The sequence below is a fragment of the Python bivittatus genome, unplaced genomic scaffold, assembly GCF_059951505.1.
Source record: "Python bivittatus isolate LINGU-HERP-01145 unplaced genomic scaffold, Pbiv_v1 ctg000780_np1212, whole genome shotgun sequence".
In the NCBI taxonomy this organism is placed as follows: domain Eukaryota; kingdom Metazoa; phylum Chordata; class Lepidosauria; order Squamata; family Pythonidae; genus Python; species Python bivittatus.
The window spans coordinates 3,377,014-3,402,416 of record NW_028277108.1 but is presented as its reverse complement, the minus strand read 5'-3'; the positions used below and the strand labels follow the sequence as shown (position 1 = coordinate 3,402,416).

At 39.4% G+C, this 25,403-nt stretch overlaps 1 protein-coding gene across 1 annotated transcript in view; it reads right to left on the bottom strand.

Moving 5' to 3' along the window:
- Positions 1-552: 552 nt before the first annotated feature.
- The window catches only part of HTR7 (5-hydroxytryptamine receptor 7), a 62,435-nt gene continuing 37,584 nt past the window's right edge, over positions 553-25,403 (bottom strand). Inside the window, exons 2-3 of the mRNA XM_007425013.3 lie at positions 9,962-10,711; positions 553-2,664 (exon numbers count right to left, since the gene is read on the bottom strand). Coding sequence (XP_007425075.2) covers positions 2,622-2,664; positions 9,962-10,711 — 793 coding nt within the window. The 3' untranslated portion in view covers positions 553-2,621. The remainder of the gene's footprint in view (positions 2,665-9,961; positions 10,712-25,403) is intronic.

Here is a 25,403-nt window from a genome sequence, read left to right as displayed (position 1 = left end):
AATATAAACATGACATTCAATAAGTTTCTCTAAAAATGGATGAAGCATTGGAACTCCAAATCACTACTTAACTGAAACACAAGGGTGGGCTTTAAAAATATGAAGTACCTCCTCTTCCTAAAGTTTAAAGTCTAATATTTTTTTTACTCTTTCTCTACTTCTCTAGCTCCCAAACATGGACCATAAACTGGAGTAACTTAGACTAATTTAAGATAAGCTCTGAAATGACCATCAAAAGGAAGATAGTAATCTAGCACAATATGTAGAAGATATTTCACCCCCCGAAAACTCTGAAGGACTATGCATCAGACAGAGAGTGCACCTCAACTAATATTTTCTGCCCCGCCTTCCCAATCCCATAAATTCAAGTAGGTCAAAACTATCTTTTGCATCTTTTTTCCCATTCGAAAACAGATTGTAGTTATTTCAGCAAAATTCATTAAAGCCTCTCCTTTAAACAATACGCTTTCATTTCTTAAGACATTTACAAATACAGTAAGGTTTTATGTTGGAACATTGAACTTTATTTAAAATTGTCAACATCAACACATACTGTAACAAGAGTTACAGAAAAGACAAGTTGGTGCAGAGGGAAATGAAGGAACCCATGCTTTGATATTTTGCATCAACTGGCCTTTAAGGCAGATCTGTCTTACATATTTTACCTTATACTAAGTAGATTAACTTTCTTAGCTTCCCACAAAACATCCTGAGGATATGATTAGGTGGGGAGTCTGAAGATTTAGAGGTCTCAAACTCTCATGTACATGAATGGTTTCCTAGGGTTTAATAAACAATGACTGTTAAACCTTTTAACATCAGGAGCACAAATACACTTTTGAGGGAACAACATTTAGGGATAGAATGGAGGTGTAGCACTTCTGTCCTGGAATCTAAATACTTAGGTTGGGCCTGTGACACACCTGGTCCAAGTAGCTGGACACAGTCCACCATGCACACTTTATGATCAGAAGATACACTTCAGTGTCCTCTTCCAGATTTATTTTCCAACTCTATACTTGCAACCTATAAATAAGGCATTTATTGAACCTCTGCTCGTTGGTGGTCTTCATTTGCTGATTGGTCAGATCTCTTTCCTTTTATCAAACAGCAGTCATATTTTACATATTCCTAGTTTTCAATTACTGCCTGAAGGTGTTTTCAGCTATCTGTTGCCACATAGTCTTGAGCAAATTTCCTATGAGAAAACTTTCAAGGTATCTGCCTAATTGGAGGAGGGTCAAAGAAGTCAAAAGGGTGGCTGCAACTGCCTGAAGCCCTGGCCTTTTTTTACATACAATGCATTTTAAAAAGGAGGGGCTTTGAATATGACAGTCACGTTGATTTTTTTGACCCTCCTCCCATGAACACCACTGGAACTTAAGATAACTTGAATAACCAATTGCATTGAAATGCACATCTTCATGTGCTGAATGTATCTTCTTTTGTGAATTAACTATGGCCCTACATTTTCTAAAACGTTGGTGTCACTTGGCCCCTTTTGGAACCACCAGATCCAGATTAGACAAGATTTTATCATTTGTGATCTCACAATGACCCTTCCAGAAGCAGTCTGGAAACTGGCATTTTCTGACTGACAAAGTTTATTAAAAGACATAAGCTTTTGCTGCTGCTGCTGCTGCTGCTGCTGCTGCTGCTGTCGTCATCATCATCTCAAGAATATGGGAAGCTGCCTTATCAAAATGGCGAAATGTTTATTTCTATCTTGCATTTAGAAATTTGACCCTTGAAGATTTATGCAATATAAATCTAGCGTGTGACTACAATTCCCATACAGTCCCCTGACAAAAGAAAAAAGAGCAGGTTGGAAAGAAAGTCAACAGGGAAAAAAAAGAGCGGACCAAAAATATGGAACTGAACTATTCTTATCCCATCTGCCTTCCTTGAAAGAAACAAATCTTAGTAATTTACACTGTTCATAATTTATTCCTTTTGCTTGACATACAATTCAACCATCTCTTCATATAAAGGAAATCTCGGCACTGTTAGAAGAACTTACTATGCTACCTCTCACTGAAAGATTATAAAGTGGTCCTAGTGGCAATTTCTAGAAGCTCCTTTGGGGCTTGCATGTGATGTCGCAACAGACCCAGAAAACCATTGCACTGTGATGATGCCTTTGTCAAAACTGACTCCCACCCCAGCCCCGCCTTCTCAGTGGACAGTACTGGGTCCAAGGACAATTTACAGAAGGACCTTTGTAAAGTCAAAGGACTGATGGAACAAAGTTGGATGTTCTTCTGAAGAAGTCACACTTGAATAGCTGATCACCTGCTATTGCTCTCATGGGCCAAACTACTTATTGCTAATGTAATTCGCTTTATCAAACAAATAAAATAGGGCTAATCTGTGCACAGCTAGAATTTGTCCTGCTAAAGGAAGCAAAGTAGGGAGGAGAAAAAAGAAAAATGTCACTGGATTGGCAGAAGTACATTTAATAATATATACCAAGTTCACAAACTTCCTTTACAACATTCCCTTTCAAAGTGGGTTTGGAGCATTTCATTCATCTCATAGGTTCTCTTCCACGCCTGGATTTGCAGCAATCTCCACTGCTTCACAGTCCCTTGTTCATACATGACTGTCCCATCAGCATTCAATCATAAGTCGTGGCTCTTCCTTCTTGAGTAATCAGAGTTCCTCCTGTTTTGTTAAAAAAAAAAAAATCACAAACGTTCAGTCTGTATATATGTTCTACTGTTCACTATCCACAGCAAAAATGGCAGATTCTCTCCTACGTATTGTCAGTGCAGGGTGAGTGAACCTCACATGAGGCAGAGTGAGATTCCCATGTCAGATGAGATCAGGGGTGCTAGTGACGTGGATCTCTACAGAGGGGGCCAGAGGAAAGAAATGACATAATGATGCAAATGATGTGAATTACATACTTAGATCACAAATGCATAACTGCGTCATCTGCATGACATCATGATGCAAGTGTCAACATGCTGATGCTGTCCTGACTTGTTCCAGATGCTGCTAGTAGTGGAGCATGACATCATTTCTCCATTCAGAGGGTAACTGTGTTTTGCTGGCTGCTGATAGCAGATAGAACTGCCTATCTGTCAAGCCCTGTGAGTCTAGCAAACTCAGGAAACAAGAATCATTGGATTTTTGGGCAGATCTTTATTGGTAGTAGGGTCATATAACAGAATTTTGAAAGCCTGCTAAAGCCATTCTCCAGATCAATTTATACCTAGCGTAATTAAGGCAGAGTTACTCTGAGACTCTTTCTCACACTTGCCTCCTGCCTAGGCTGAAATATCTCTTTTATAATGGCCCTGTTTCCTTCCCCATGTTCCTAGGGCCTGCTAGATGTGCCATCACGTAATCAGACACAGAGCACCACAACTACTACGTAGGTCTCATGCCGTATTTTGGGGAAAGACACAGTTTGGCAGCCTCCATTTCTCCAAATGAAATGAAGGCCATGGGATTGGAAAGCTAGAGAGGATGCCAACCTCTCTATCAGGATAGAGATAATCAGATAATCAAGATAAAAGACAGGATGTTCTCAGACACTTCATAATTAAGGAAATTGCAAGAATCCTGCATCCACAAAGAGAAGTTCACCAGAATATTCACTTAAAAAAATTAAAAAAAAAAAAATCTAACTGGAGAAGAATGATGGGGAAAAACACAGAAGAAAAAAAAAACTGGTATGGCATTCGTTTATTGTGGCAACATCACAGAGCTCAATCAAAAAGAAAAGTTTTTCCATGAAAAGTTTCACACCTAAACTTGGGAAATTTTGATCCCCCAGCCTCTGCAGGGGGAGTCAATAAAATCAAGATGGCAATCATGCAATCAAAGCCCCACCCTTTGTCTATGTGTGTGTTGATGCACATATAAAAAAAGTGGGACTTCACATGGTTGTGACTGCCATCTTGATTTTTTTTTTTTTTACATCCCCTCCCTCCCAGGACACCTCTGAATGTCAGAACATGAGGCAAATTCAATAAAACTTTACAGAAGGAGAAGGGTAAAAAATTAACCCGGGCAGTTCCACTTTCATAATAGTGTATAGTTTTGCTGTGAATAAATCATACCCAGCACAAAGACAACAAAATCACGCCAGCACAGTGTTTGCAAATATAACGTTAATCAAAATACCCAATATTAGCACTCTGTAAAAATTTTAAAATTCCAAAAAACTAATTTCAAGATCAAAATACTTCTGGAATGGTCAGAACTATCTGTTTTAAGCTTCAAATATTGAGAATGCAAGAAATGTTGCCTACCTCTTGTCAGGATTTTCATTCTCATGGGAAAGGATTCATCCCGTTATCTTTACAACAATAACAAATAATATTTTGACTACAGAGATCATGTGAAAAACACCTGTTATTGTGTGTTGTGCTATTTACTGCCACCTATTGGCGTGTGTATGCTAGTTACTCAGTGGGGGTGGCATAGAGCTATAATACAAGGGGAGGAAAATGTTCAGCCTCTCTGAGTAGTTGTTAGTTGTTTTAGTGTTAGCCACTATGTAGGTTTTATGAGCTACGTAGTTGTAACAAAGTACCAAGTAGTGTACCTCTTCTCTAAGAGTTTGTAGCTAGAGATTTTGTTAAGCTTGTGTTGCTAATAAGTCTTGGATGCTACATTACATGGGAAGATGTGTTTTTCTTTATACTTTGTATGATATTTGCATTTTATGGATTCTTGCATTTTTATCAATAAACACCAGTTAGTATATATTTTCTGACTGGATTTCTTTGGGAAACAAGAAATGGACATTGCATTGTGTTTGCTTTCATGGCTAATATTTTCCTGGAGTTTTTGCTGCGCTCTGCACAAACAGGAGTGTTTGTGATTATCACTCTGCCCGACACCTCTATCCACCATTATGATCATCTTTCTCTTAGGAAAGGTATTACAAATCATATTCAGAAGATAATACAAATAAGGATAAGAAAAATATACTTTTTCTTTGGCTTAACAAGAACATATTTTTCTACAAATTGTGGTTAACATGAAACACTAAAGTGGTTTGTTTAAACCATGGTTTCAAGGTTTTTGTACAAACCATGGTTGTGTGAATAGAGGAGAGATCATAAGCCTGAAGTTAGCTCTTACTTGTTCTTCTTGCACTACCATAATTTAACACAGCCATTCCAAACTGGATGTCCCTCAGAAGCACAGACTTCAATGACCCAAATTCACTAGCCAACATAGCTATTGATGAGAATTGTGAAACCTGGAAGTCTACAAATATAGAAAGCACCCACAGTAGGAAGTACAGTTGAGCATGACATACACATGCTGCCAGTATAAAGAACACCATTGATATATCAGATCTGTTCTATGATCTCCTAGCTAAAAAAAAAAAAGTTTCATTCACTATAACTCTACTAAAATTGAGTGACCTTTTAAGTATTTTTAATGATACTTTAAGTAAACATGGAGGCAAGTGAGCACCTGCTTTTCAAAGTTTGATTCTTTTCAGCTAGTTCAGATGATGTTATTACAAGTCCTCCACACAAGTAAAATGCAGATTTATAAACTCTTCCTGCACACCTTCTCCAATGCATTTTCAACCCATGTTTTCCCACCTCATCTTCACCATCTACAGATCCCCAAATGCATTTAGTATTGATCTGGAGCACCTTCAGCCAATCATTACTTTGCCTAAGCTACCTGATCGCAGAGTAAGAAGACGACTAGCCAGTCAGCACACAACCTTTCTATTCTGCCAGTTGCTCAGCTGATTGCCCCTCCAATTCCCACTGCTCCATGAAACCAAAAGAGGAAACGGCCTTCAGTTTGTGATGGTATTGTCCTAACAAGCCAATGAAGCATTTTATCGCAGTGGATCCTAAGAGCATAGTAAATACCAGCAATGCTCACTTGGAAACATTTCCCCAAACTAAGGTTCTGGGATGGGGCAAGTTGTCCAATGAGAAAGCAAATATTCACAAACACTGGATTTCTTTTTGGGAGTGTGAGATTCAGGCATGACTGAACCAGGAGGTGAGAGAAAAAAGTATTTTTAAAGGGTAGCCAAGAAATTGAGTTTTTAAGATTGTGCACCCTTTTACTGCTGGTTTACTTTGGAGTGAATTGGGGTGGTAGGGCTCATTATTCTGAGATCAAAATTCTTCAATAAATGTGTGCTTTTCAGCTCCTTAATTTGTTCCTGATATTTACCTTTTTCCCTTTTACATTACTTCTGCTTCATTTCTTCCCTGCCCCAATGAGGAAGAAAGAAGAGCTTTCTTCATTTAGAAAAATAATTGTGTAAGAGTTGACCCAATGATCGAGTTTCCCGCAAAATAATCCAACAAAGACCAGCAAAGAGACATGAAACAAACATCAAAACAGGTCTCAAAAGCTGTTTTTCTCACCAAAAAAGACAGTGATTTTATTCCTTAACCATTGGCCAGGCCCAGTCAGGCCCCACCCACTATAAAATGGTAAACAAAGCCCCCAGTGCCACTGGACAACTAGAGGACACATCAATGGTGGTCCTACACAAAATGAGGACCAGACCACCCAAAATAAAAAAAAAGGGGGAGGGATCTCTGGGCAAGCAGGAAAGTTTTTGCATTTGCCAAAAGGCCTTTTGGGATCTCAACCCACAAAGCTAACTTTATCACCTGTGCTGTCCCTTCAGTGATTCCAAATCATATTAAGGAGCACCATGACTCATTACTTTTTATTTAATCTTCTTTCTGTTTATATATTAGTGCTAAGGGTTAATGTGCTTTGAGCTTCAGCACAATACATGAACCTAATGTTCATGTAATTTATAGGTGAAATTATGGTCAACAAATCATGGCTTAGTGTGATGTATGAATCCCATCTTAATTTACTACCTATAGTACATGAGAAGCAGGCGTGATTCCTACTAAATCAGAAGTTAAGTCTGCAGGCCTGGGAATTTCCAAAGCTATTAATTCTAGTCCAACTCTTTGAGAATACTAACACAGAGGAGAATATATGTAGCTCATTGAACTGTGGAGTCCTTGGTGTTCTCTGAGCTTAGTCGTTTGCTTGCAGACATTTCATTACCTGACTAGGTAACATCAGCAGTGCTAGTGAGTGTGGGGTTTTCTCCCTGTTTATTAACAGTAGCTTGCCCTGCCAGTGTTGGGGGTGGGTATGGTCTTCTCCTTGATTAGGGTATTGTTTTCTCTTTGCATTTTTTGTAGTCTGTATTGACTTTTATTCTTTTCATTTACAATATTTAATAAAATTCTTTGAAAAAAAAATGTCTACAAGCAAACAACCAAGTTCAGAGAGCACTAAGGACTCCATGTTCTTTGAGAATAATCCCATGTAAATAATGGAGGGTTTCATCTGGAAGTTGGCATCTGTAAAACATCATTTTTGTCTGGAAGTGCTTCTGTTTTCAGAATATACGTCAGGCTTGACTTCGGCAATTTAAAACACTCCTAGAAAATGTATTAAAAGAAAAAAGGATTTATTTTAACAGATCGTTCACCATCTTCTGGCTGCTTGTAATCTGGAAATGCAGGAAATAATTAAAAGAATTAATTAACCATGACATACAGTGAAGCAATTTTTTTATTATGTAACTCAGTTATTGTTTATTTATTTTTACTTGGGCTTTCTCACAAGTATCTCTCGAGGCAACTAACAATAAAAAGGTTTTTCAAAAAAGGAAGTGGATTAAAAACATATTATTAAGAAAGCATCCATCCAACTCAGCAACAAACTAGCTTATATATTGAATGAATGAAAACTTTCTGGCATGTCAGCAGAATGAGGATACAAGAGAAGAAGGACTTCCAAGGCCTGAAAGCTGCCAGCATGAAGGCCAAATCTCCCACTCCTACAAGACCTTCTCTAGTGGTGACAGAACTAAGCCTTCCCTTAAACTCTCACATCTTTCAGGTCTTCCAAGTCACAAAGATCATAATCTATATAGATCTTTATAGATCATCATCAGTGAAAAAAGCACAAGTCAGTGGAGCTGTTTTAACCAAAAAGTCTTATGCTCCATGTTAAGGCCCTGCAGTGCTTTGGATTTGAAGGGGAAAAGTTTCTCCAGAACATATACCAGTGCACACATACCAACCATTGGCAACTCCTGAAACCAAACACTTCTTTTCCTGGATTGTGCAACAGCGATGGAGGGGAAATCCATGATCCTGTGAAACACTGCAGCTGATTTAAGGAGTAGCTATGTGAGTGCACAACTCTAAAGCATCTTTTCTTTAGATCTTTTTTGAATCCCCAAAGCTGTGCAGCCCTACTCATTATGATGAATCCCAATCAACAGTCTGCCTGCAAGATTCTGAAGACAGAGTGATGTATATGATAAACAGAATGGGGAAGAAGTTGGAACCCTAAGAACGCCACAGGCCAACACCTTTGGCGTTGAACAAGACCCTCCCAGCATCACTGAAACTATTACTCCTCCAAAAGGGACATAAAAGAATCTCATGCAAGGTTACCAAAGTATTTATCATACACGAGAACACAAGAGAACAAGGACTTCCAAAGTGGAAGTACTACCAACAGTGGAATTTTGGAAACTGGACATAAATTATGAAAAATGAGAGGAGGTGTAAAAGAGTTCTTTCCTTGTAACAAAAATCTTGGCGCTATCTCTTTAAAATATGAAGGAAATCACACAAAGTTGTGAAGAAGCATTCATCAATACCGTTACTACTCAGCCAGTCTTGTAGCCACTTTCATAAGCCAGGAAGAGCAAGAATGAAGCATCTACCACCTCTGTAAAGAGTCCAGTTTAGCATGAATACAAGCAATTGGATCTACCAAGTGTTGTATGAATTGATTGCAATAGACTGCTGGGTGGTTTATGTCTTCCTCTTGACGGCCAGAATTCAATAGGCTTTTGAGCATTGTTGGACAACTCAGTGCAGACATGGTGCCAGGAAAAAATGATGTGTCCACTACAATCACTGCAACAGCACTGACCTTAAAATGGGTTCTAGACCATGTTCAATCTGATTCTGTTTTTCACTAACGTTGCTCTAGTCATTGTTCCATTGGTTCATTGTTGGTTTTACTGACAGAAGAAAGCACCCAGAAGAGATCCTGTCAAGCAATGTCACTACCTGATTCCAGAGATTAACCTCTACAACTCTGTTTGTCTACCCCTCAGGTTTTGCTTGGTGCTACAAGTGTTCAAAGGTGAGATCTACCTTCATCCAGGCAAACTCTTCCAATCAGCTATTTAAAATAAAGGCCATATCAGTAATTTCAGGTTTTAAATATCTATTTGCTAATCTACTGATGTTCCATAATAGTACCATTAATCTACGGGGACTGCCCTTCAGGGTCAGCCATTAGAGGCTGTCTAGACCAGAAAACTGACTCCACAGTAAGATCAGAATGAAGCTTTATTGAGATAGACTATATTAACAGAATCTTGCAAGCCTTGTGTTTTTCCTCCCCTCCTTCTGATACCCCAATGAGTCAAGGAGAGGCCAGCCTCAGTCTCTTTCTAATACTATCTCCTTTCCCAGGACTCAATGAATGCTTCTACCCTTTTTGTTTTGGTAATGACTTCTGTTTCCCTCAAGATCATCTCCATGGCTCTCTGCACTGAGGCCACTTGGGTTAACTGAATTGGGATATTGCCTGGGAGCATTCAATATCCTGTTATGCTCTTGTTTCGTCCCCTAATGTGTCTGTTCTGACAGTATCCCCTGTCACCAGCAGACAAAGTAATCTGGATCTCAGAGATATGCAGTAACTAGTAGCCTAGGTTTTTACTTTCCTACTTGCTTTGACAAGCAGGTTGTCCCTCATTACTGTCAGCCTTCCCAGTAACTTCTCCAAACATAAGACCCTTTTTGGTTTCTCCACTAATCAGTGGTCCCATAAATCAAGAAAGGTCTAGCAATCTATGTTTAGATTGTTTGATCTATACTTGGTTTTATTTGGAACGGAAAGCCTCTATGGGAACCTGCAAATAAGTGTAATAAAAGGGAAATGACCTTACAGAACAAATTCTGGTTTTTCGGCAAGCTTCAGGGCCTCATGCATGCCTGCAGCTGAGAGTTTACGGTTGATATTCCTATATCTACATTGCAGCAGATTGCGGTAGGTGGTCCTCAGGTCCCGATTGAAGAAGGCATATATAAATGGGTTAATCAAAGAGTTGGCATAACCCAACCAGAGAAATGTCCTCTCAACCCACAAAGGGATGCAACTACAAGAGGTCCCACAGATGAAGGGTCTAGCAGTAGAAAGTATGAAAAATGGCAGCCAGCATACAGTAAAGGCCCCTACAATTATTCCAAGGGTAGTGGCTGCTTTTTGCTCCCTTTTGAAAATAGAAATGTTCTTCCGTTCGTGCTTAAGGAGACGCGAAAAATTGGTGCACTCTTCAGATTCCTTGTGCAGTTTCACTACGCCGTTCGCCGAAACCATCCCTTCACGCTCGTCAGGTCGTGGGAAACCAGCAAATTTGTGCTTGGCTGCACTTTTCTTGGCAGCTTTGTAGATCTGATAGTACATGAACAGCATCACCGACATGGGGATGTAAAACGCAACGGCAGTAGAATAAATTGTGTAGCCAAAGTCTTGGCTGATTAAACAGACTTTGTCGTCGTTAATATTCTGAGCCCACCCAAACAGCGGGGGCAAAGTAATAGAAGCAGACAGCAGCCACACACAAAGGATCATTTTAGCCATACACTTCCCGTTTTGTCTTACAGGATAGGTGAGGGGTCTAGTTATGCCAAGGTACCTAGAAAGATAAAAACAAACACCAAGAGTTAGTCCATGTTCGTTATCAGTTTGTGGACCAGAACCATTTATGCCCCATGTGGTAAACTGGAACAAATCATAATTAGATCAATTGACAAATCTCTCTCTCTCTCTCTCTCTCTCACGCCCACACAGACATCTGTGTTCCCTATGAGCACGCTTCTTTAGACACACAATTTCTAAATGATCAGATTACATATTACAAACTGCCTAATGGGGATTCTATCTTTCAGCCTGATGTTCCCCAAATACAAATGAAGAAGGAACTGAGTGCTCCACAGAGAATGCTAAATTATGCTATGGGCAACATGGATCCCCATCAGTATTTCTGGAATGAGTAATTTGGTACCCACCAGACTCCCCCCTGCTCTGCATGAATATTTTTTACCTTTTTTTTTAAAAAAAGGGCAAAGCTGACATAAACTTTATTTACATGAATGCCCACATGGGCCACATACACATCCCTAGAAATTAAAAATGGGGAGTGGCTGCGGCTCTGTGTCTTGTTTGAAAATGGGCCCACCTCTCCCCCCTCCCACCAAAAAGGAAAAGATTGTAGTGAGGATTCAAAAGAGCTGTAGGGTAACAGTAATTCCTCCTGCCCCCATTTGTTTTCTGGTAATTTTTTTTAGATTTTTTTTTTTATCCCACCTTTGTTATTTTGATAAATAACTCAAGGCAGCAAACATACTTAATACTCCTTCCTCCTCCTATTCTCCCCACAACAACAACAACGTGTTTTATGAGAGCGTCCAGAACATCCCTTAAAAATCCAAATGTTCTCCCCAGTCTGCAAAAGATTGCCTAAATCTAATCTGTGTTATCTTCTTTCAACCTATGAATGACTTTTAGCTTCATTCCACAGCTAATATAGCAAAGGGTCTTTATTTCAGTAGTAGAGAACTGGTTCTGCAAGCAACATGTCCAAGTTTCATTCCCTGGTAAGTTGGAAAGTTCCTGCCTGAGATTCTGGATACTCCCAGTCATTGTCAAACTTATTGCAGGGGGTGAAACAGCGATCTGACCATCATAAGAAAGCATCTTGTGCTATTGCTGGGGAATCCTGGTTTTCTCTCCATACCATTTCCTTAGAGTGGCTACTAACTGCTTACACCAAGTTGCTTGCAGAGAGATAAAATGTACATTGTATACTGGCTATTTCCCAATCACAGTACTATGCAATCCATTTATGTGCCATCCTTTGACAAACATGGTATAAGTTATTAATCCTTTGTGATTATCATAACACTAATAATTCATTTTCTATACTGAAACATTCTATTGCCTTTTTCAATATGTAATATGCTTTACCGTTCATAGCTCCATAACATTTGCAAGGTAAATAAAAGGATACATTGAAATCCGATTCATCAACCCATTGTAAGATGACCTCATCCTGGTCTGAAACTGGCACCTTAAGTGATGTCAGGAAAAACAGTGATGAGCCATTCTGTCAAGCAGGAAGAGCAAGAGGCAGAAGCAGGGGCTACCATCACCACTCTATCCAGATACAAGAGTTAGTGAGTGTATGGATGTCAGTTCCTCAAGGCAGACCAGATGAGGAAACCAAAGTCAAGCAAGCTAATACTACTTTTATTATAAGGTAATAGTAACAGAATCTTGCAAGTCTGAATGCAAGCCCCTCCCTCCCTTTATCTTTGTGAGAACTAGAGAAGGTCTTGTCTGAGACGTTTTCTCAGGCTACATTTCTGCCCTGGACTCAGGTTTCTTTTATGTGATTGTTGTCTTGGTAGCTGTTCTGCCTCCTGTCCCTCAAGATCCTTCCTTCTTCCCATTACAGTGGGTTACCATCAGATAGCACTCAATGTCCTGTGACTTCATCATCTATCATGGATTCTGGTCATCCTTTCTTGTTGCCTATGGATTTCCTTCACTGTTTCCCATTTTGCAATCTATCTCAATATGATCCAGCCCTGATGCAAAGAGGAACCTAATTCAGCAGAGATTTGAACCAATGATTTCAGTAGTTAAGCCTAATGCCTCATCCTAAAACTAGTATTAATCTAGATCCAACCCACACCTGACTCTCTGTCCTGGAGCTTAGAAATTAAGCTATAATCTTGGTTAGTCAAAGATTCAGCCTCTTTCTGATTCCTTTCCCTCCTCTTCAAAATAAATATAGGTTCAGATCAGAGCATTTCCCCAAGACCAAAGCAGGGGAGGAGGGCTCAGTTCCTCTTTTATTCTTAATAATCCAAATAATTACCTGATGAGCATACTATTGATGCTCTTTAGATTATATAGGCTTGGCATATGGAAGGCCATGTATTTTGGTCCTCAGCTACATTGAAAGACAACCTTAAAACCAGAAATATTTCCTAGCACTTGAAAAAAAAGCAGAGAACAAAAACCCTGAGAAACCTGTTATTATGTGCACATTATTTATTTCTGATTGGAATCCCTGAGAGTTCAACACCCTCTTAATTCTGACTCGGTAGTCAGAATTATCATTATAAACTTAGCCTCTGTTAGTCTCAACACAGCTGAGGAAACAAATTTCCTTCTGTGTTCATCTTGATTTGAGTCAATCCCTCATATTTTTCTTCAAAATGTTTCATCCATAGCTTTCAAATGAGAATAGAAAAGCTGAGGTCCTCCAGATGTTGGATGGCCAGTGTTCAGAGTTCATGGAGTTGTCACCCAAAACATTTTTGATGCCGTTCATTTTAACTTTATGTATTTAATTATTGATTAATGATTGTATATCTCATGTTTCTGATTATTCCAACTGTCAAAGTGGCTTAACTAAATACACCAATTTTGAAAATATTGGTCTTTTGATATTTAAAGTATCAGTCTGAAATGCAGTTAAACATTTCATTTTGCTTAAATTATAATAATTTTTTGGCATTTCAAGCCACATTTCTTCCATGGATTGATTAGTTCACAACATTTTTTTAAAAAAGAACAAGCAGTGGTTATGTGGTTTTTATACATCAGATAAAATACACTGAAATGTTTTTAAATCACCCTTCTCCTACCAAAAGAAAAACACCAGTATTATTCCTGATATTTATTATGCTCTTTAGGGACAGGTAACGTTCACAACGGCCTAAGAATAAAATTAATATCAAGAAAACTGCACAGATGCAGTTACCAGGAGTCAAGCTCAGCTCAAGGGCATCCCTACCTTTTTTTAATTTCATCAGAAGTAAAGACAGTCTTTTGTGGAAATGCCATTTCAAAATCACTCCAACAATTAAACAGTTACACATATTAATATGGTTTCCACAGAAGCAGCTGGGTTTCTCTCTCGCTGCCAGAAATCACCCAGCCACCTTAAACTCCGACAACTTTTTGTCCTGGCTCTAGCGCTGTTGCCCTCAGTCTTGCACAATGACATCATCAGTTCCTCTAAATTGCTAGAATTCTCACAATTCCCTGCAGGGCCTTTTGGATTGCTTTAGAAAAGCTCCCATCCACAAGACTTTCCTTGGTAGTCGTGTTTTCTCACTTTCACTGTTGGTTAAGAGATGAAAGTGATAAATGCCACCAGGTACAAAGCATGAGCCGGCCCCTCTCATGTCTTCCTTGATGTCTTTATAAATTGTTGTAATACTGCTACTTGTCTCTTGTAACAGCTCTCCGAATTTTTTTGTTGTTCCTTCCAGAAATCTTTGTCTTTCTTGATTATGGCTTCTCTTTTCTTCTTCCATTATTTGTTCTGACATCCAGTTTGCTTTCTTCTGTTTCTTGGTCGTTGGCAGTCTCTGTTCACATTCTTCCTTAACAACTTATCTGATTTCATTCTACAGTTCCTCTGGTTCCTATCAATGAAGTTCAGAACTTCAAAGTGATGCCTGACGTTTGCCTTGACAATGGGAGATATATATGCTGAAGGTCATTTGACTCTGAACTTGTGCATGAGAAGTCTGTGATCTGTTCCACAGTCAGCTTTGGGTCATGTTTTTGCTGTTATAATTGAGTTCTTCCACTTCCTTGTCCCAATAATATAACATTTGATTCCTTGTACTCTATCTGGTGATGTCCATGTATACAGGCATCACTTAGTTGTTTGAAGACTGTGTTAGTAATGGGGAAAAAAAACCCTGATAAGTTGTTCTCGTGCTTCATTTTGGTTTCCTACACCATACAGTCTAACTATATTTTCCTCCTTAGTATTTCCAACTTAGGCATTCCAACCACAAGCAGCATTTCTTGTTTGTCTTTCTGTTTATTTCTGATTGAACTTGACCATAAAAATCATCAACCTCCTCTTCTTCTGCATCAGTGATTGGAGCATAAACGTGGGAAACAGTCATATTAAAGGCTGTCCATGAAGTTGTTCATAGATATTATTTGATCATTAACTGCATAGTACCCAAGTACTGTCTGCTATATCATTCCTGATTATGAAAGCAATTATTTCTTCTTTGCTTTTTTTTTGTCTTGAGCAGTAAGCAGTATGATCTTCTGACTGAAAGTGTCAAATTCCAGCCTATTTGACTTTGCTGATGCCTAAGATGTCAATGCATAATTGATTCATTTCATCTATCACTGAGTTGAGCTTTCTCATGTTCATGCTTCTTACATTTCATATTCCCGCTGTAATTCTGTCTTTGCAGCTTCAGATTTCTTTTTCTGAATGGCAACATCAGCAACTAGATGTCCCAAAGACCTTAACTGAGCTACATCATAATCATCATTAGCATTCTGAAAGATCTCCAGCTCTTCCTCAGTAGCATGTTCAGGGGCTCATCCTTCAGCATTATATTGTTTATATTGTCTATCCTTGTTGTTTTCTTGATAACATACAGGAATGGTTTTCCATTGCCTTCTCATGTACAGTATAAACTGAGGCCATTGCCACTGTCACTAAAGTGATCATCCACCCACAGTATGCTTGCTGCCTGATGTAAATGCCTGCTTGCTAAGGTGGGCAGCTGGGATGACCTTCACAACGTGGGTGACCCTGCTGGGAGTATATTCTCTTGGCACACCTTCCTGGAACTCTTTGTTCATCCTTACCCGGTACACACACACAAACACACACTGCCACAATGAGGCAGTATAGCAAGACTTGAGGGGGTTCCTTGCTTTACAGAGTTCAATATCATTTGCTTCCCCAGTTCCAGTGTTGAACTTTAGATCTCCGAGGCTCCAGCCAGCATCAACGCCACTGGAAAGCACCAAGCTGTGGAAGGTTGATTTAATGTCATACAGAGTTCTATCCCAAGAGTTGATGTCAATGAATAATTATGACTAGATGTTTCTTCCCAACAGGTTTTTTTTTTTTAAATTCTCTGAGGTAAGGCTAGTAATAAAGCTTGAGAGCTAAATACACTCTCAAGTTAAGGTCAGACATGTGTATGGTACATTTCTAAAGTGCTTAGCACTGCAAATTAATGCATTCAAATATAAAATTTTTAAAAATGCAGCACTTTACGGACATGATTAAAATTAAATCAGTACAAACTTAGCACACTAGTTCTATGAAATGTGAAACCTGCAACTGAAGTACATTAATCTGTATAAAAATGTGCTAAGTTGTCACTCCAATAAGTGTATTTCAGCTGCAAATGATCTCTAAAGGCTAGACAAACATCAATCAAGTAGTCTTCAAACTACCACCTTCAACATATGTATATATACATATACACCTTCTCTTAATCTTAAAACTTAAGATTTTTCTTCAATTTAATGCAAACTGCTGAGTTACTTCTGCTGGACGTGTGCAGAAAGAGGAACACGTTAAATCAGCCATTTTGCCATGCATGGAGTAAAAAATATTGGATCTTTCATATACTGCCTTAAGGATAATTTTCCTTACAAATAATGGCAGAGGATAGTAATGCTTTATTTTAATCTGCGGTCTGTAATGTTCTATATTCCAGCACCAACAAGAGTAGCAGAAACATCTGGAGGTAGGAGAAAACATCTGCAAGAAAGGATGGGCCAGCCCTACACACCCAGCCACTACTGCCAATTCCTCAAAGCAGATTGACGCTAACTAGTGCAATGCCTTTGACTTGGAAATTGAGAGACACCCTATTGTTACTCCCTTCAAATGACCAATAGGAGACTACAGAGAATAATATTCAATCAGTTACCTACCGCCATCCATATTTATGTTATTGTTGCGTTCGTTTGTGATTCTACCTCCCTCCCCCCCAAAAAAAATCTGAACGGTGGCTAGAAGAGGCAACTGCAAAGCCACAAAGATATTTTTCTTTACCTGCCAATCATGGTGGCTGAAGCTCTCCAAGCAAGGGGAGAGGCTAGCATGAGCCCAGAGCTGAAAATCAGCTGAAGCCAAAGTTCTGGCTACGGGGAAAATGTCCTGTCCTTAAGTTCTTCCAAATTTCAGTGTTTCTAAGGAGAAACTGTTTTGAATGTGATTTTACATGCACCACAGGGCCCTGCAGGGGACCTGAAAATCCATGAGCTCAGCTGCTGGAGACAGATGACAGTCTGCGATTGCCGTGGTATGGAGTTGAATGTGGAGGTGCAAAGACTACGTGTGGAGGTATCCCAAGGCAGGTGCCTCAGGCAGTGAACTATAAATATTATGTCATGGTAGCAAATTGTTAGTTACTTAATTTAATCATTACTTTTTTTGACTGCAAGGGAGATAGAAAAGGGTTTGTGGGATCTCCTGTCTCACATGACAAATTCCTTAGTTGGCTCTGAGTACACGACACAACACGACTTCAGGGTGGAATTGCTAGTCGCTGTACTGCAAAATGTTTTGGGTTGTTTACATTGTTCCTCTGCTCCTGGAGACTTTATCTTGTCAAACCTGGACATTCTTCATTGTAGAACAAAATGTGTAAAAACCTGAACAAAGCCATTAGGGATTTAACTTCAAAGTAAATACTAGCTTCAGAAGAGGGATTTGCCTCGATACTTGTCAGCCTTGCAAGGTAGACCAGACAGGAAACACAGCCAGATGAGCTAATTCTACTTGATTGTTAGGTTACCTTAACAGAATCTTGCAAGTCTGAAAGTATATATTTCCTCCTGTCCCCTTTACAGCCCAAGAACCTAGGGAGGGTCTCTTCTGAGTCTCTTGTCTCTCCCACATTCCTGCTGGGGCCTAAGTTGCCTTTTATCTGACTGTTCCCTTGGCTGTGTCTCTTTGCCCTGTCTCCCAAGGTCATTCCCACATACCATTACAATACTCCAGTAAGAGAGGAAGTAGTTCAGTTTTTCCTCCTGTGTCTGTTCCATGCAATTCATTATATATATATTTTAATCCAGTTACATGTAAAGAAACATTTAACATAATAAGCAGTTTGGCCTAAAACTCTTCTGAAAGGCCTCTTGCCCCCCTGCCACCAGTAATCCACTGCAGGAATTACAACATTTATGACATATCTGCGTAATGCTTCATTATATCAGTGGGGTAGGGGACATATATAGTAAAAAAACAAATACATCAAATAAAGAACATGACATATCCGTCTTGGCCAACGCCTCAGCTCCCAAACTGCCAAGATTTTTGGGATATCTAGAAATGGGGATTTCAGAGAACCCTTGGCTAGACAGGAGGATCACAAGCTCACAGCTGAAGGGAAGGCTTGAACCAGACATTGTGTTGTTTCTCCCTTGCTGCAAAGCTATGGCACTTAATTCACTGAAAGCATGAGCTATGATCTGACAAACCATTGTGAATCTTTGCAATCCGGGTTGGCTGAGGATATGTCAAGTTGCACGTCTCCCCACACGCAAGACATCAACCCCCTGCTCATCCCATCCAAGGCTGACTGCTCCATACCGCCCAGATGTGGTCCCAGAAAATAGGTTTCAGGCACAACTGGTTTCCCACCCACACCTCATCACAACCAAGTGATGCACATTATTTTTGAATAGCACATTTACTTAATGAACCCATAAAGATGCAAGCTGGAGCAAACTCTCTGGAATACACACTAGAAATGTAAATCCTACTAGAATCTTTCTTTGCTGCTTATTCACAAGAAAGATGACCAGTAAAAGATGGGCTGGAGCACCTCCAGATTCTTGAATTTTAAAGCCTTAAAAAGATCCTATAAATATTACATACGGGTGCACATTCTCTCAAAACCTCACTTTTAGCATCGCTTCAATACTTAAAATTTCCTCCCCTTGCTTTACTGCCATCTACTCTTATGCCTTTGTATGGAATTTCCTGCAGTCTTCTCCTTAATTATTTCTATAATTGTCTAGAATTCTTTTTAATGCTCCAGGTAATGGATTTTTAAAAGCATTCTTGGCGTTCATGTATTTCCTCCATTAAAGCCTGGTTTTTTTCCCCATTCCTTTATATCTCATTCACATTTTTCTCCTTTTTTTTTTGGTCATGCTCACAGATTCCTTCCTTCCTTCCTTCCTTCCTTCCTTCCTTCCTTCCTTCCTTCCTTCCTTCCATCTCACTCACAGAAGATGACTCTTCTTCTTTTCTGTCATTTCATCCCTTTCAAGAACCTTCTTTCCTGGCTTTCATTCCAAAGTTCGTTATAATTTCCACTGGGTGATGGAACTACTTGCACAGTTTGCCCTTTCCCTTTGCCCTTTTCTCTCTGGGGAGTGGGGACGAAGCGATGTTTAGTTTTAACTCCCCAGAGTGATGTGCTGCCCTCCCACATCTTCAGCTCTGCCTCTGAGTTGTGCTTCTCTCATTGGTTACTATGTCATAGTTAAAATCACAAATACATGTATCTCTTCACACATCTGCCTGTCTTTTACTCTTCACTGCAGATTATACAGAATACTTCCCTTTAGGTAACATAAGAGGGAACATAAAATTGCTGATTTTGCCATGTGACAATCAGCAGGAGAATGGGATGGATGGCAGCCCAAGTGAGATAGCATGCTGTTGCCAAGAAAAACATCCATTACAAAACACATTTTTTGAACACTCGGCTATTTGAACAGCTGCTTTTATTAAGAGATTGTCTCAATGCAGTAGTATTGTGAAACAGACATGTACTTTCTCCCACAGCAGCTAACCAAGATTATGACTGTATTGTATATTTTGCCAGAAAGTTAATGAAGAGGCTGTCAGCCAGCCTTGACCACTTTCATCTGCCAGCACCACTGCAGTTAGAAAGCATCATAAGGAATGAATTTTCCTGAAATTAATAGTAGTAAGGAAAGTTTAGAATTAGATTTGCCCATGTAATCTCTTTGGGAACCTGCACCATTTGGGCTGCAATGCCTCAAAAGCACATTCAATCTTAAATTATGTTCAGGTTATCTAGTTTATCCAAGCAAACAGGAGAACCTTCTGCATGGTGATCCTTACTTAGGAAGTCTGGAGCTGGTATACAAATGGATTGAAGTACATTCCTTCACCCTACTGCTAAATGAGAACAATACATTCAGTGAAGTCTTCTCAGCCTCCCTTCCTCACTGCTTGAATGATAAAACAAGAACAATGTTTATCTTCGGAAAATTGAGTAATTTAACAGTGTTCATTGCCTTTCTCCTCCTCCTCAGAAGTCTTGTTTGATCAAGTTTGACATGCCCATGTAGTTTTCCTAGCAACAGCACGGACATCAGTTGACATTGCCTTCTTCTGGATTTTTTAAAAAATGTCCTAATATAGCCCACGGCCCTAGGATTTCCTTGTGATTTTCCATTCAGTTCCTAACTGGATCCAATCCTATTTAGTTTCTGAGATCATTATGAGATCATTCAGTGTTGGCTAAGGGAGCAAGCACATTAAATACAGAATCCTAGACTATGCCTGTAATTTAACAGTCATTCGTAGAAGCCCAATTAAATAAAAATGATTTTAAAAGATTGCACATGAGGCTGACACCCAACAAATACCCATTAACCCTTCAAAGGCTAGCATAAAGGCTGTGGAAATTAAGCCACATAAATATTATACTTCTTTTCCAAAATATTCAACTTTTGCAAACCATTTTAGGGTACCCTTTAGCAAAGTTGGCTTGTTAAACAACCATATCAGCCAGGACACCCACATAACTGCTTCCCTTCAAACATGAAAAGGCAAACGAAGCAAGAATATCAAAGCAGCCGCTATGTTATTTAGATAAAAATGAAGCCTTAATGTGCATTTCCACCTGCATCCATTCCACTAAAATGAATCATGTTTAACGGTTCATAATTTAGAGAGAATCCATCTTCTGCCACTAAGTGCTGATTTTAGATATGGAGAACCTACATTCCAATCCACTGTCATCTTTGTAACTTGAATGAAAGACTCTTATCCTAATTACAGCTATATACAAAATATATAATGATGGCACCAATTACTTTCAAAGCAGAAAAGTCCCAACTATTAAAACTTGAGTGGAAGAAACACTCCTAAGTCTGTTTTTTCTCTCTGACAACCTTAGCAAGAGGCATTCTGAGATGAGTATCAGCTTTATAAGTCACCACCACCTCAACAGCATTGACACAGACCACATTGTAATAGCTACAGTCACTGTAATAAGAATGTACTAACTGCCAGATATATAAAAAATGTATAATTAAATGCTACATAACATCCACATAACATTAATAGAAGCTTAATTAATTTCAAATTGTCATGTCTCAAGATACCGTAATTGTACAGATTATTGATTGAGAAAAGACGGAAATTTATGTTGTGTGCCAATATAAATACAGTTGTGTTGGCAGAGTGTGTATTCATACACCTTTCATACATCTTTCTTGAAGTAATAACACCACCACCATCTCACTGAGTACAGCATCTTCTCCAGATATATATATTAGAAAATCTGTGTAATTTAAATGGTGGAGAACAGACTAGGGATAAACCTTACCCAGAGCAACCTAGCTTCAGCTTACCTTCACAAGAGTCATGCTTACTGAGCAAGAGGTCCGGCTATGTTCAGTGGAATTTATTTCCAGATAAATATCTTTCAGATGGCACTTACAAAATAGCTTCTTGGCCAAATTCACTGTCAGCCAGAGAAAAACTCATCAATCTAACATCATTGCATCAGGAAGAGCTACAATTATGTATCCAAACATGACATACAATTCTAATAAATGGTCCCATTTTTCTAGAGTATTACCCCTTTTTGTCCCGGTAGGAGGCCAGGTTGACTTCCTGTAGCAAAACCAGCAACAAATCTTGTAGCTCTTTCAATTAATAAATTTGATTATGCCATCACCAGTCATCTTCAACATAATGCCTTCGGATGTATCAGATTGTTTCTCCCAACACTGTCAAGCCCAGGACAAAAAGGCTTGCCTACCTTTTCATGGACTAAAACCAAAACCATTTCATTTTTAGTTTATCTTTTATGGAATAAAAGCAAAAATTTTAGTGTACTTTTTAGCCAGTTTCTCAACTCTTCTTATGACATTTATTTAAATGTCTCACAAACAAATGAACACAGGAATTACCTAGAGCAGGGGTGAACAACGGGCAGACTTTTGGGAAGTCACCCAGCTGGTAGTGTCTCAGTTTCTAATCCAGCACCTTAACCACTACACCAAATTGACTCTCTATGTTCCTGGAAGGCTTTTGAACTAGCAACATTTGGGTTACAAGGCAAATCATGCACCTATTTCAGGTCCTATTCTTTCTGCCTCAAAATGGGAAGTCAGAAGGATTTTTAAGGGTGCAAAATTTGGAGCCCACAAATTGCTTGGCAGCCTCTATTGACCTAGAGAAATGATCACTATGGCTTTTTCAAGTTCAGCCAGTGTGGCAATTGATCAGGGATCATGAAAGATGTAATCAAACAAAACTCAAATTTCAGTTCCTCTTTGCTCCCGCTCTGCATCATACATGGGAAGGAGTTGGGGGCCAATTAAAAGTAGGGTTGCATCAATTCTTCTGAAGCTATGTAAGAGAAGTGTGGATAGGTCATTTCTTGATCACAATGCAATTCAGAGCTGAGTAAGGTCCGTGATTTATTAGCTTGTTTCACATGAATCGTACTACAATTTGACAGGATTTTTATTGGAAGTGAAAGCACATCCTTAACATAAGTGGCAAACAACAAGAAGATGATTAATAAATTAAAAGCTAAAATTAACTCAAAAGTACTTATTCACTAATTAGGAATACATAGCAGCCAGAATTACCATTTGGGATGAAATTTATGTAAAAGTCATCATTTATAAAACAAGAGAAGAGAAGGAGAAGAATGGTATTTTTGGAAGTGATGCTTCCTGTTGCTCTATCTGCAGCTTCAAAGCATAATATTTTCTAAGTGCCAATTATTGCCATATGTTCTCATTAAAAAGCAATGACACCCCAGCACCATCATAAGTAAATGATGTAAGAGCACAGTTATTGGGGAGGGTGTTGTGTGTGTGTGTGTCTGTATGTGTTTTTCTCGGATACATTCAGTAGGGAGGAAGGGAGGGAGAAGTATGTGGGACTCTTACAATTTCAAATAATTGAGTGAAATCCATAGAACACAAAATGTACTTAGTACCTCACGCTGAGGCTAACCCATGCTGTGGAAACCGTGCACAGAAACCAGGGTTAGAGGATGCAAGGGAGATGAACATTTTCTCTATCTGCAGGAGAGCATCAATCTTCCAATACTTCTTTAGAAGGATGCTATCATTTTCCAGGAGCGGAGAAAGGCTAGCTATCAGAACAAGCACGAACGAAATGGGCTCCTGAGCCGCCTTTCATTCTTGTCCTCCTGGGGTTTTTTGGGAATTCAGTTGAATCACAATGAAATTCAAACACATTTATATACACTGGGGATGTATACGTGGCATTAAACTGTGATTTGTCCACTAAACTACCATTTACAAACTACAATGGCTGGGTATACATAACATGTCAAGCCAACATCAATCAAACCATATGAGAGCACAGCACAATGTATGGGTATTTTTATTCCCTCCATTTCCCCCAGGCTTAACTTTTTCATAATTGCAGCTATAAAGTGAAATTGAATTGGGATGAAACTCTGTAAACATATTTACAGAGAAACATATGGCACCAAAACCCACTTGAATTAAATGGAATAGCTGCTAATCCCTTAACCATCAGCTCAAGGAGCAACCTGGTCCTCAGCCATTAGCTGTATTCATATCTAGTTCCACAAAACTCCCCATCAAGTTTCCCCAATCAGGACTCAGCAGTAAATTGTGCATCTCCTGACACTTCATGGCTTAGACTTCTTGGCTACACTTGGGAGAATATTTACAGACTGTAGAAAGTAAGGAAGATGACCTTGACTAAGATAGGCCAGATCTGTTCCCAAAGTGACAAGAGGAAAAACATGGCTTAAGTCCAAAACAAGAAGAAGGCATATGCAAGTGATTCAGGCAGACACCTCCCTAATCTGCATGATTATTGGGGCAGGGTGGGGAGTCAAGCACAGTCAGACTTGCAAGATTCTGTTATTATAGCCAATATTAATAAAAATGGTTTTAGCCTTCTTCTGGAGTGATTTCTTGATTTGGTTTCCATAGTGGGGCCGACATAGGCACAGCTTGGTTAGATCAGAATTTTTACGGTACACAAGAATGAAGCTGTAGCCAAGTTGGCTGGGGAATTCTGGGAGTTGAAGTCCACACTTCTTAATGTTGCCAAGGTTGAGAAACACTGCCATAGCCATTAACAACAGTGGAGTAGCCATTGCAGGGGAGAAAATGTAAATAACTTTTATGATCTCAGGGATGAAACTCAGGACTTCTTCCTCTCACCCTTCTGAATTAAAAAACAGCACAGCTGCTAATTGTGAGATTTTTTTTGGTCCCATTTTACAGTCTTGAATGGACTGCCTCTGGTAAGGGAACAAACATTATGCACAAAATGGGGGTTCATTGGAATGCATAGTTGTTGTTTTTAATCTGCACTCAGTCGTTACCGACTCTGCAGTGACTACTTGGACGAGTCCTTTGCAGTTTTCAAGGCAATTGTTTCGGAAGTGGTTTGCCAGAGCCTCCTTCCTAGAGCAGAGCCCAGCTGGCGAGCGCAGGAGGCGGGGTTTCCGTTGCTTCGCGCCCTTTTCGGGCACGTGCGGTTTTTCGCGCTTACCGGCAACTGCTCCCGACTCCTTTTTGCAAGGCGCCGCCAGCATTTTTCCTCCCACCGGAGTGAGAGTACCCACTTATCTACTCACGTGAGTTTTCGAACTGTTGGGTTGACAGGAACTGGGGAGGAAACAGGAGCTCACCCTGCTAACGCAAAGGCTGGACTCGAACCGCTGAAGCATCGACCATTTCTGGCCGGCAACTTTCAGCATCATTAAGCCGCTGCACCACCACGTCCCCCTGGAATGCATAGTACTACATATTTTTTTTCCATTATCCTCAGAAAAACAAATAAGGATATGTAAACTGAGAGATTATGACTTCTCCAATAAATGACTTGGAGAGTTGTTATATATTTATGGCTAAGTAGTCGTTACTGTGATGGCCTGTCTCAACCCTCATATTGGGGGAAAAATGGAATCTAACGCATCCTGAAGAAATAAAATAACCATCCTACTCAAGGTGTACATTTCTTTCTTCTTTTCTCTGTTTTTTTGGCTGACAATGGCAAAAGGCAGACAGAAAACAGATGTACACCATTTTATAACTTACGATTATTTCACAAACTGAAGAAAAAGAAGCAGCTAATTACAAGTGAATAAACGAATCAATCTTGGGATGCTAAGGGCTACAAACTGAGTGCAGGGAAGCTACTTCTGGCCCACAGGCCACCCATTCCAGCACTATAGGAATAAAAATGGCTTTAAAAAAGAATACAACACAAACCATTCCCGGTC